Source organism: Antennarius striatus, chromosome 17 (genome assembly GCF_040054535.1).
Source record: "Antennarius striatus isolate MH-2024 chromosome 17, ASM4005453v1, whole genome shotgun sequence".
NCBI lineage: Eukaryota > Metazoa > Chordata > Actinopteri > Lophiiformes > Antennariidae > Antennarius > Antennarius striatus.
The window spans coordinates 16,410,899-16,424,269 of NC_090792.1; the positions used below are offsets into that span (position 1 = coordinate 16,410,899).

The window sequence follows — 13,371 nt, forward strand, 5'->3', positions numbered from 1 at the left end:
ATGGCACTCGAGGACACCGGCGTCCTCCACAATATTCAGTCGTGTTGCTGGTAAATCTGCAGGGCTCATGGGAAATTCACTGCAGTGAAATAACAGGTGATGATGCCACAGACCTGTAACTAAGATCAAATTGTGCAGCGTGGACTCGACTGATTCAAAAAGGTGTCAAATTTGATGATTTCAAAAGTTACTAAGTTAAAAAGTTAAATCTATTTCCTCATCCATACTTTCTTCTCATCTCCAGTCCGTTTCTTTTTTATTTCTTTGGTTTTACAGTTAATTATCTTTTTTTTTTTTTCAATCTTGACTCATTTCTTTAATAATTTTTTTTCCTCTTTAATGTTTTTTTTTTCAATCTCTTCCTTTTATTTATTTTATTCTCTTATTTTTTTTAATCTTTTCTGTTTTCCATCTTTGTATTCTTCCCTTCTTCTCCTCTCTGTTTCCTTGTTCTGCACTCTTATTGGAGGACTCCAGCGGTTCCCAGCATCCTATTGGCTGTGTGGAATTTTTTCCCAGCTTCCTCTCCCCGTCCTGTTTTTAGGACGTGTGTGTGTGTGTGTGTGTGTTTCAGTTTAGAAAGAGAAGACCCAGCTTGGTGTGGAAATCAGGCGCCCTTCACCTCCTCTTTTCCTCCTCTTCTATTCTTCTTTTCTTCCATTCCTCGTGGCCTGAACTCCCCCTCTCCATCAGGGCAGGAGCAGCCGAGGAGCAGAGATTCAATTTAGATCTTCCTCCTCAGCTTTCTCCGCTTTCACCCGCTCAAACAACGAGTGCGCACTATCCTATCTCCACCCGACTCAGATTGAGCAGCTCGTAGCAGCTCCTTCCCCTTGTTTCCTTGCTGTTTTATCAGGATGCTACAGTAGTGTATTAAGACCCCGGATCGGAGTGTATGTGGGGGGGCTGGGCGCCGCACAGTACGCTGAAGATCATTAAAGTTGTTTATAGCCTCGGTGTGAAGCCCAAACTTGCTCCACAGATGAGATATATTCACTCTGCCGCTGCCAAATGGAGCTGGTGGCCCTGACATCAGGGGCAGATGATTACCTCTGTGACGCCTCCTGCGCCGCTCTTATTTATAGATATTGTGGGATGAGAAAAAGAAAAATTCAGGACAGGCAAAGGAAACATTCCGGTTTATCTAACGTGATTGCGTTGCTCCGTAATCTCCCCCTACTTCTATTATATTGCATTACGTAGTAAGCATTTAATATTTTTATGCCAATGTAAAACCTTAAATTTCACATTTTCCACTTTTAAAGGAAAAAAGAAAAGGTCGAGACGCCAAAGGAAAACTAGTTTCTTTTTATTTCTCATGGATAAAGTCATATCTCGTTAAGACACATATAAAGAAGATGATTTTAGAAGTTCCACATTCAAATTTAACTTCTCAAATGTTTGAAATTCTCTTTTTATCTAGAAGCAAATTGCCCGTGAAGTTTTTTTATATCGCAACTTTTAGAACAACAGTGATGTTCTCTGTGTTCTACTGATGAGTTACCTGGAGCGAGAAGAGTTCAAAAGTCTTTCTGGAAAGTAAAAAATGTTAGCATTGTCTGCATTAGCGCTTGAAAAGCTTCTTATAGCCACCCGTGTCTGTTTTTTTTTTTCACGGATGATTTTCACCTGAACCAACAGTACAAACAGACGAGGTGAGAAGAGGATGAGTCTGTGCCAAAAGATTTTCTATTTTTGCAGCTGAGAGAGAAACGTCTCACTTTTCTCTCCTGCGTATCTAAATATTACACATTATTTTAACACGTACCAACGTGTGCTCACCTTTAGTTCCATGAAACGTCAGCTGCTGCAGCTCCCATAATGAGTAGCGCTCTCTCCGACAGCTGATAAATTCTTCAGTGTATTAAACTTAAATCTAGTGGAGTTTATTCTGTTTAAAAGCTAACCTAAAGTTAACTTGACCGCCATCTTTCTAAATATTCGTCCACCTGCTCCCTGCAAATCACAATGTCATCTGTGAACATCATGGTCCATGCTGATTCCAGTCTGACTATATCCGTCAGTCTATCCATCACCTCTGCAAACAGGAAGAGGCTGCATAGTGTTCCCCCCCCTCTACCCAGAACACTGCTGGTACCAGTTAACACATTTCCATCTCCATCTATTATCACCCTAACCTGCTGCACCTCCCGATCTTCGGGCGGATGTTGTTAGCCCGGACCACAATTCTTGAGATGAACTCTCACACCCCCACCTTTATATTTGAATAAACTCACTTAAAAACCTCACGACGTCACGTTTCTGGCGTCTACCCGGAAGTTGGAGCCGCTATCCGAGTTAGCTCCGGTCTTCACATTTGTCCTTGTCTCTCACTAACGGAGCCGTTTTGGCTTCGTCAAACATATCGCTTTATATTCTTTGATTGTGACGGACCTCACGTTGTCGTGTGGGGAACCCTGATGCTTTATTCACCAGGACCAAACTCACGAATCCGCCGTCTACTCGGATATGGCTGGACCGTAGTGGCGTCCGTCTTTCCTTTTCGTCCGTCCAACACACATGGAGCCGTTACGGCTTCATCGGACACGACGGTTTGATTTCTTGTAACGGCGAAGATAAAAAAGAAAAACAAAAAGTCTGATATTATTGTTTTATCGTGGAATTTCCACGGGTTCCCGCTGGTTTAATATTATATCGTCATTACATTTTCTTGGTAAACGTAAGTCAGAGCTAATAAAAACTTCATCAAAGCGTTCTCAGTGGAAGTGGCTGAACCTGATGAGTCACAGCACTGGGGTGTTGAGCTCGCTCTGGTCCTGGCGGCGGGGGGGGGTACTTGTCCTCAGCGGTGGCTCAAGTCGAGATGAATGCCGCGGATGAAAGCCACTAACTGTTGTGTCCTCCCACATCGGCCTTGTGCTGTGCGTCCATGTGGGGGGGCTCGGCGTGCTGGGCTAATTACTCGAGGTAATTCAACAAACCTTTCGCCGCTCTGCCTGGCCGGTTTAGATAACTCTGTGGAGCGGTAGCTGTGCAGGAGGTTGGGTAGGAGGGAGTGGGCTTCAACCTGCTAAGACAAAAGCATCTAGTTGGGGGGGGGGGGATGCTATTAACACTCATCCTCTGAAGAACACCATGGGAAAAAGACTCTACCTTTGGGAAGCATCTTCACATGCATGAGTTTAAAAGAAAGGATAATTGAATTTTCCAATCTGTTTTGTTTGTTTTTGTTTTTTTCCAGCGTATTTTCAACTCAGAACCAAGTAAAGTGAACATGTGTGTAAAAGAGATAAATTCTTTTTTTTTTCAAGGGAGCATTTTATTTTATTTTTTTGGAAACGGAAGAACCAATTCGAATGCTTAAAATTGCGGTTTGCGTGCCGATACAGTCGTCACGCCGATGATCGCAGTCGATTTAAAAAAAAGAAAGAAGGGAGAACTGTCGGAATCCAAACATGATCCTCGCTGTCGCATCTCACATCAGTCTGACAGGCACAAAGTTTTGTATCTGTTGGTGCTGGAGTTGAGAAATGAGAAATGGAACACGTAAACAAGAGGGGAACATAAGAGGTGCCTTGCAGCGGCTGTGGTGGAAATTGGACTTGGCAGACAAGTCTTTTTTGACAGCCTTAAGCTGTAAAATTAAAAGCTGCCAGTCTTCCTCTTTTATTTATTGAATTTTTACCGACGCTACAGATGTGTTCAGGCGAGAAAAACCCTCATTTTTCAAATTGTAAACACACCAGATGAGAAATACATTTTTGCCCCGAGGCAAAAAAAACCCCAGACCTGTGGATTGGAGCGGACTACGTCTGCCCGGATGGCTCCTGGCAAGGCCAAAATAATTGTTTAATCTTTTTTCTTTTCTTTTTTTTGTTCCGAGGGATCGAGAGCGGAATTAGCCAAGTGTGATATTGCACCACCTAATGTTGTACTGCATTAGCGTTCGGTATTCCTGTTCTCGTAAGCAAGTAAAGATTCCACCATTCCACCGCCAGGATGTCGGAAATGGAAGGAAATGATGCTTGTGTTTGGCGCTCGTGGTCTGAACTCGTTACTGAGCCGTCGCTCATTTATCACGCGGAGCTGTAAATGTCAGTCTTTTTTCTTTTTTTTTACTGGAAGCAAATAGAAAAGAAAATTACAATTTTCTTCCTGTTTGTATTTAATAAGATAATTTTTTCCTCGGCTGTTCACTCCTACCTCTCCGTGAACTTCTAAAGAAGCGCTCCCAAGGGGGAGTGACGCCACCATGGGATGATGTTCGGTCAGAGAATTCACTAACCAAATTTTTGATTTTGTTTTTCCATCTGTGTCAATTAATTTTAAGATTGCATAGGAAATCTTAAAATGCTACCTTCGTTATCAGTTGCATCTGCGACTGAATGTTTCCGAATTCATGTTAAAAAAAGGCCGACGTCTTCCATCCGGCTTCACACAAGAATCCAAACAGGAAAGGGAGGTGAAAAAAATGTGAAGATCTGCCGATTTACTTTCTTTCACATAATGATTCATAACTTTTTGTTTGCCCCACACTCTCTCTGGTGTCATGTAGACCATCGACGGGAAGAATCCAAGCACTGACCCTGCTCTCCGACTAGTTTTGCGGAATCCAAGCACATGTCTGGTGTATCAGGGCTGAAATCACACAGGTCTCATGTTTGCCTAAAGCCGTCTTCTAATCATTCCTGTTGATTCCCTCATAAATTTACTCATTCATTGATATTTAAAAGAAAAGCTAAAATAGGAAGTGCTGCTTGCTGGTGAATGCAGTTGGACAGCATCTCCCCTCATTTCATTCGTGTTTCCTCTCATGTGGTCGATATTGAATTGATATTTAATGTATATTTAAAGCTGTTTTCTTTTTAAAAATTTGATTTATTTAGATTCTTCCATGCCAGAGGAAAAGAAAGCAGAGAGACTTTAAAGATGGCTCCAACTTGTGAGGAAGCTCTATGAAAACTCATATTTGGCTCATTAACAGTGTTTTTGTGTACCAAGGGATGATAATTAGCCTGAAGATTGAAGAATAAAAACTCACTTTTTTTTTTTTTTTTTGGAGATACCCCGACTGGAGCTGGAACAAAGCACAACAATGTTTTTCAAATTCTCCCACATATGAAAGAGGTTTTTTTGTCTAAAAATATTTCACCGCAATTGGGGTTAAACTGAAAATATTTTGGCAGAAGCATGAATAAAAAGTTCAAAATAACACCTCAATAAACGGAAGATGATGCACCTGAACTCATTTAATTTAATAAAGTAAACTCGGATTCATCCCAAATTGGTGTGCGACAGCGTTCAGGGGATTCCTCTGCATGTCTTGAATAATCAGAATGTGGTTATGCTTCGTGTGTTGTGGAGACACAGTACCGCAAACACGCAACTATAGTAATCCTAAATATCAAGTATGAAGGTCTGTGATGAATTCATTCATTTGTTAAGGCGGCGCCGGCGGCGTCCGGGACGGTCCAAGAAACACGTGGACCTGATGCGGATGGGTGCGTGACGGGGAAAAGAAGTACTGTAAACAGGCACACACACATCAGCAGGGGCATATACAAATAGAGAATCCCCCTCCGTTACCACACACACACACACACACACACACACACACACACACACACTGAGGTCTTTGTGCCTCCCAAGCTACCTGTGCGACAGCCTGTGCATCCTGCTGGTATGAAAGGTAAGCCTCAGAGAGATGGAGCAGAGAATAATTGTGTAAAATGGGTCAGAGCCTGAATATCATTACTCTGTGTGTGTGTGTGTGTGTGTGTGTGTGTGTGTGTGTGTGTGTGTGTGTGTGTGTGTGTGTGTGTGTGTGTGTGTGTGTGTGTGTTAGAGAGAGAGAGAGAGGAGGTGTGTAAATGTGAAAAACCAGCAAGTGTGCAAGTACGTAGTTCTTGCCTCTGTGTGTTTGAGTGTGTGTGTGTGCGTGTGTGTTTCAGTGAGGAATTTATTCCTGTGTGTGTGTGTGTGTCTTTCACTTCAGCAGCTTTTCCTCTTGGGGCATTAAGCTCAACTCCCCAGGGTATAAATACCAGCGTGGGAAGGGATTGAACCTTCATGCGTGTGTGTGTGTGTGTGTGTGTGTGTGTGTGTGTGTGTGTGTGTGTATGTGTGTGTGTGTGTTGGCAAATCAGGTGTGTACCAAAACGTCGCCTGGTTTCTCGTCCGACTTAAGAATCCTGAATACAGAGCAGGGAAGATGGCGAGAGCGAGATAGGGTTTATCTGTGCGCCGGCGAGGCGGTGGCTTCACCGTTTCCCCCGATCGAGGTAAACCTGTGAATATTGAGCCGACATATCCGGCCCGTGTTAACATGGGGGGTATGGGGGGGGGGGACTCATCCCCACGTATGGATGAGCTGCTGATAAACAGATATTGGAATCAAGGAATCAGCGGCGACTTGGAGTGTGGCGCCCGTACTATCGACACAAATCTCCCGCCGGCCGCCACTTGATATCCAGCCGTGTCCGGTCCTGCACACAGGCGCCATTGTTGTATTCCCCCACCAGGGTGGGATTTTTTTGGGGGTGGGAGGGGAGCGGCATCCAATATGTGCCTGGGGATCAGAACACACATCTCAAAAGGGCGGAAGGAAGGCTGCTGACACAAACAAGAACATAAGCTGCAAAGCCTCCGTTATCTACGCCTCCAGGACGGGGCGTGTTCAGTGGGGCGTGGTCAGCGGGGCGTGGTCAGTGGGGCGTGTCGGCGTCTGATGTCTAATAACCTGTTTTTTGTTTTTTTTATTTTAATCATGTCTTTTTCTTTTATCTGTTTTGTTTCCACAGTCCGTCCCCAAACCCATCGCCCTCGAGCCTTGCTTTGGCAACAAAGCCGCCGTTCTCTCCATTTTCGTGAGGTTACCCAGGGGCACCGGCGGCATCCCTCCGCCGGGACAGTCTGGTAAGGCGTTGAATCCTCCTGTCATTTTCTTTCCTCGCTCCATCTATCTTTATTTGACGACTGTTCATCCCCCCCCTCCTCCCTCCGCCCGTCATTCACCTTCCTCCATCTTCTGTCGCTTCCCAATCCTCTCTTGTTTCATTCTTTTTTTTATTTTGGAGTTAATCTTCATTCTGTATTTTCCACCACGCCATCGGGATGCGGAGGAAAATAAAAACATCCAGATATTCTACCAGCTCATAACAGTCTTATACATCCCTGTCTCTGATGTCTGACAAATGCTTGTTAATTATAATCAAAGAGACTTGATTGTGGCTCATAAAAATCATGTAGCCATTCATGCGAGGCGATTGACGATGATGCACAAACTGAGTTGATGCACACCTTGGCTTCGACAGGCTTCATTTTCCTCCTCTGTTACCGTGTGAAAACGGCAGATCCGATCACACCTGATGGCTGTAAGTACAGCGAAGATAACACGCGTGATGCCTTCAGGACGGTCTGGAGATCATCTAAACGTGAGCCGCTGGCCCGTCCTCATCCACCTGTGATGGGATGAACCCGGGTTGAATGTTCACGGGTTCATCTGAGAGGACTTGGCGGTTTCTCGTCGTCGCTCTTGGATCCGTTGCTCGGTGACGGGGATGTGGTGGAAAATGTATTCTGGGCATCTCTCTGCGAGCTGCATTCACGCGCCGTAAAGCAGCGACCACGAATCATCTTGACCAAGTCTCATTTGTTTACAGTGATTACTTCGTGGCGGCGCCATTAACGTGACAAGGACGTATTGATATTCAGATGCTGCTGCTGAGGCCGCTCTTTATTCCTCTCCTGCTCCCCTCTGTTCTCCTCGTTCCGTCTCGTCGGCGGTGAAACGAAGGCCGAAGCCCTTCTTCCTGTCTGCGTCTCGTCGCGTCTCCACGCTAAAGCGCTCGCTGCAGCTGTGGACTTTTATTCCTCTTAATGTTTCTTGAGTTCAAAGTGCAGTCTGGAGGATGGAGCCCCATCTGCCCGTCATCTGTCGTTCTTACACTCCTTTTTGAGGCAGGGTGACGCTCCTGGTTTCATTTTTCCTTTCTTAACAACAAAAACTCGTCTTTTCTTCCTTCCATCTTACTCTTCTCCTCCCACATCTGTCGTCCCCAGACCGTCCGTTCACCACAAGCCTGTATTAATTACCACATGGTCCTTTTGTCATCACAAAGTGTCGACTCTCAGCGGATCTTTCCATCAGGCGTTTTTTTTGTTGTTTTTTTTTAGACCACGTCGGCCTCGTTGTTCTCCTCATGCCCACGAGGATCTCCCTCTACGAAGCTTTTTAACTTCCTTCCGATATCCGACCACGTCTGCGTTGAATCCTCAGGCTGCCGGCTGGGCATCCGTCTGTTTTGAAGTTTTGCTCGTTTAAAAAAAAAGCGATCGGCCAAACAACACAGGAGGTGGTCGGCGCCGTAGGACGTCTCTGATTCGTATTCGGGCGCCATTTGATCGCTTTTGAACTGTCGAAGAAGACGAAGAAACAAGAAGACAATCAGAACGATGATGTCATCCCCCGCCGCCGATTCTCGCTTTGGATTATAGATCCCGCCTCGGGCTATGTGTGCTTTATGGAGGCAAATGCATCAGTCGTCACGCATAAATGGACTTCATTGGAATTTCACGGCTCAGGGAATGTTAATAAATGTTAATGAAGTGTGGTACAAGCTAATGATCCCCCACACTGCCAGCTTGTGATCTCACCACCTGAACATCCGGCCGTAAGTGAGATCTTGGCTGCGTCCCAGTTTGAAACTTCACACCAGCTCTTTTGTGTTTGAGTTTATAGACGGAGAGTTAACTTGTTTCCTGAAGGGACGTCGGAGACCTGCGATACTCTGCAGCAAAAAGAAATATAAAGGAGGCGCTTCATGAATAAATTCACTAAAAAAACACACAATTTTAAGAAGATCGATGAAGATGTTTGAAAAGGAAGTGAGAACAAAGTGATGAGACATTAAATACAGTTGAAATAACTGTGCGGACATCAGAGGGTGGAGTTCACCGTCGGTCATTTGCAGACGGTCCCCAGACTGAGACACGACGACCTGAAAAATCAGAAAAGCCTCCATCAGGAAAGGTTCCTGAAAACAAAAGCGTGTGTTTAAAATACCTGGAAAAAGACTTTTGCTGCGTTGAATTCACCAAAGAAAATCTTTATTTCATAATCACAAGAAAATATTGATGCCCCGTCATCACAAACTGCTGCTTCGGGTTAAACTGCAGGCAGTCTGCTTTTATTTCCCTCTTGGCGTGACACAGCGGGGGGTCTCGATGCTTCTTCGTGTGGACGGCGTTTAATATTAGTCGCCGTAGCGTCGACGTCTCGGGTGATGTAAGCCCAGTGTGACCCGCTGGAAGTAGCAGCAGCTGTTAAACCGATAACGGATGCTGTAGGGATGTAAATCCGTGTTGTTTACGCTCCTGTTTCAGAAGCTTGGATCTGTATGGTGGATAAAAAGTTGAATTATGGGTAGGGGACAATTTGTTCTATATGTGTGTAAAGGCTCATTTATGCTCCCTCAGCATTTGAATAAAAACACACCCGGGTCAAACGACCAACCAGATGCTAGCATCCTGAATTAATCTGTGCTCCACTAGGTGGCGGCGAAGAGCGAAAGCTTTTAGGTGTAACAGAACGCTAAAGGAGGCGATGGAGTAGCTGCTAAACAAAAAGCAGAGCTCTTAACGTCACTTACTGTTGTTTTTCGTGTGTGTGTGTGTGTGTGTGTGTGTGTGTGTGTGTGTGTGTGTGTGTGTGTAGGTCTGGCGGTGGCCAGCGCGCTGGTGGACGTCTCTCAGCAGATGTGTTTGGGCTACAAGGAGAAATCTGGAGGCCTGAGGAACCGCAAACAGCAGCCCACCGCACAGCCATCCACATGTATCTGACCACGCCCCCCACCGCCACACCTCCACCCAGTGCCCCCCACCACCACCAACCCCCCACACCACCCCACCCCCTCGCATCTTCTGCCAGCCCTGCTCTGGCCGGGACAGGTGCATGTTGGGATGCTGAACTGGAACAATTTTGGCGCATCTGTCGGTGTCCGCCTTCAGATGGCGTCCTTTTAACCCCCACTCCTCCCCCTCCCCGGTGTGACAGTAACTGGATTGAAAGAGTCGGGGGGGGGGGGGCAAAGAAGGGAGTGATGAAGCGGGTGAGGACTTCACCCTTTTCCCCCTCAGAATAACATTTCACATTTGTCGACACGGCCTCTAGAGTCGGCCGCGGCTTGCTGCTAGAAGAGATCCTCGCCTCGTAGTTTCTGGACAAAGACTTTACAAACCCTGGATGTGTTCGTTTGACTTAACTTATTGTTGTTTTTGTATTATTTGATTTTTAAAGACAAACAGGAACAAACCGGTCGGATATACACACATACAGACACACACACAACACATAATTCTAAAAAGGCGACCGTCCGGGCCTCCTGGTACTCGTTTGAAGTCGTCGCTACCGAAGCCTCGCCTGAGTCGCCCCGCTTCAGAACAGGCTAACGTCGTTTGATCTTCCTGGAACAAGGAAAAGTTTTTCCGATCCACCTGAGCCCCTTCAGAAGAATCGTGACCTTTTTTAACCCACTCTTTGTCGCGCTGCTGTCCTCTCAGCGGTCGATCTAGAGCTTCGTCCCGCGCCCGTCTCCCTCAGCCAGATGGCCGCCGAGCCCAACGCCTTTCCAGCTTCTCCGGCTTTTGTGTCCGAGTACAAAACGCAGCCGTCACGCTGGCTGGAGGTCCGGATGGTGAGCCAGAGCTGATTGAAACTTTTCCAGCTAATTACACCTCCGGTTTGCAACCAAAGCCAAAGACTGAACGCTCTCGCTCTCACGCACACACACACACACACACCTGCTGGTGAGAAAGCCCTCCGATGTTTAATGATTGTCCCTTTTGGCGGCGAGTCGCTTCCAGCTCATGTTAAACAGGCTTCCTATAGATCGCCTGACTGATTGACTGCAGCGATTAGACCGAGCCGCCACCAGTGGAGCCGGGGCAACGGTTCAGCATCCTCTGTGATCAGCGCTGAGAAATCCATAGCCGCTAATTGTTACTCTGCCATCAATCCGGAGAAATTGGCCCCTCCCCACCGCACACACACACACACACACACACACACACACACACACACACACACACACACACACACACACACACACACACACACACACACACACACACACCTATCATTCAGTGGTGACTATTCCAATGCTCCTGAGCGATCTACAACCGCTCAATTAGCCCCCAAGGCAGTGACGTCTGTGTTTAAAGCGACACCAGTGTGTAAACGGTACTCGATCGACGATTCTGAACATGAAACACACACACACACATACACACACGTACACATTAGCAATTTGCACCTATTTGTTATCGAATCAACCACATTTCGCGAAAGACGTTGGTTGTTGATTATACAAGAGAGACAAGAAAAAAAAACTTTTGCTTTTTAAAAAAATTACCTTTGGATATTATTTTGTTTCCTCATCTCCGAGGTTTCCTCCATTAGTGCCGCTGCACTAAAGCCAGTCCTTTATTTGTCTTTCGTGTAATATCTGTTCTATCTCCTTTTCCCACGGTCTTTTATCTCAAATCACTGCTTCATTTAAAAAAACATTTTTTTTAAGAAGAAGAAACATTGCTTTTGTCAACCTGGGTAAAATGTGCAAACACAAAGTCACAAGAAAGGAAAGGAATGGCTATTGCTTTGAAATGTCTCAAAACAATTTCAGTTTCGGGAGGATTTCCGAGCATCAGGGTGTCAGGTCTGTGTTTCTTGCCTTTTTGACTTTTGGTCTCCACCGCCAAATATCAGAGCGGCTCTCAATTAGTCCAACCTTTTGAGAATGGAACAAACACAAACACCTGCAGGTCCTCTATTGCAGGTCGGAGGCATTCTGTGTGAACTCCTCCATCTCCTGGGAGTTACAGCGATGGAACAATTTAATAAACTCGCATTTAGTCCTGGAGAATGTGCCATGTTAGTCTCTGGGCTCTTACATGTGTTCAGCATATTAACGGTGCTCACTATCTGGTTAAAGGCCACTCTTTTAGAAGTGGCAAAAGGTCAGAATAGGAAGCAGGAACAAAGCTGACATTTTGTAATTATAGAAAGCTTAATGTACTCACGGCATCATTGACCCCCCCAGCTCAGAGGAATCAGAGTTTTTCTTTGCAGGAATCATTTTCCTCAGCATCCTGCTTTCCTTTTGCTTCTGATGTTTGTTCCTTTGCTTTTACTAAAACATGCGGATCAGCGGTTGGCTGCATGTGAAAAATTTGGTCTGTGGCTGTTCTAGATTACAAACTTCCAGGTGGCTAAACGTTTGATTTAAAGCCAGTTCTGTCCTGTTTGCGCAGGTTTGTTGCATATTTAGACACACAGATTGAGCCTGATGAGCCGTAAGGAGTTACATTTTATGTTTCTGCTGTTTGCATTTTAAAACAAATCCTCTTCTTCCTCTGCATCGACCTCCTTTAAAACTCCAGAGAACTTTTGCAGACTGAGAAAATTCATCCGATTCTTGCGTTTCCATGTGATCTTTAATCCCTGTAAGAAAGAAAGAAAAAAAAAAAGAGTTAATGATCGCTGACAGAAGAGACGCAGGCAGGCAAACACAACCCGCGTTCACATAACCCGTCATCAAACAGTCGATGTGTTGCTGGCGCTCTAACGCCGTGATGAACCGTGAACGCTCGCCTGCTGCATCAGCAACCCTAACGAGCAGCTCTGGGATCAGACCGCTCACACATTTGATCATCATTTCTTCAGTGTTGGTTTTTATTAGTGCTGTGGACTTTATTTTGTTTCCCACGAAGCAGAGAATCTCTTTTCACGTTTGAGTCTGCTCTACGAATGATTGAGATGTACTGTAGTAAGAACTTTACAAAGAATGTTTTTGGGGTTTTTTTCCTTTTGTTAATGAATGTAAAATGTAAAGAATTCACCTGAACAACGCTGGTGAATCGGAACTGGAGCTGAACAAACCATATAAGAACCCGTTTGATCCAAAACTTGTAAAGCAAATGTTCGGTCAGACCCTCAGTGTCCAGAAGTCATTATCAGAGACTTTGGTTGAATTAATTTGACTTTTCTTTCACAACGTAATTTTATTTTCTAGTCTCATTTCAAATTACAATATTGACGATTATAACTATCTCAAACATGTAAAATAGATAAATTTCACCTTCATAATGTCTGTAGCCTCAACCAAACCAGCCCCAACAACAACAACAACACCACCACCAGCTCAGCTCAGCTCTCTGTCATCCTACTCATGATTTGATTTGATTATTCAATGGGAAACTTTTTTTAAAAAATATTTGAGGAAATATTTGCATTTTAAATGTCAGTCCTGCATCCCTGATCATATCAGGTGTTAGTCGTATTTCACAGATGAGCAAAAACTTCCTTCGGTTCCACATCTGACTTAAAGATGCCCTTCAGAGTTTAAAATACAT

The 13,371-nt window shown here is 45.1% G+C and overlaps 1 protein-coding gene across 1 annotated transcript in view; it reads left to right on the plus strand.

Annotated features, from left to right (window-relative positions):
* The window catches only part of atrn (attractin), a 76,850-nt gene extending 67,034 nt beyond the window's left edge, over positions 1 to 9,816 (plus strand). Inside the window, exons 28-29 of the mRNA XM_068338490.1 lie at positions 6,762 to 6,876; positions 9,677 to 9,816. Of these exons, the coding sequence (XP_068194591.1) occupies positions 6,762 to 6,876; positions 9,677 to 9,801 (240 nt within the window). The 3' untranslated portion in view covers positions 9,802 to 9,816. The remainder of the gene's footprint in view (positions 1 to 6,761; positions 6,877 to 9,676) is intronic.
* The last annotated feature ends 3,555 nt before the right edge of the window (positions 9,817 to 13,371 follow it).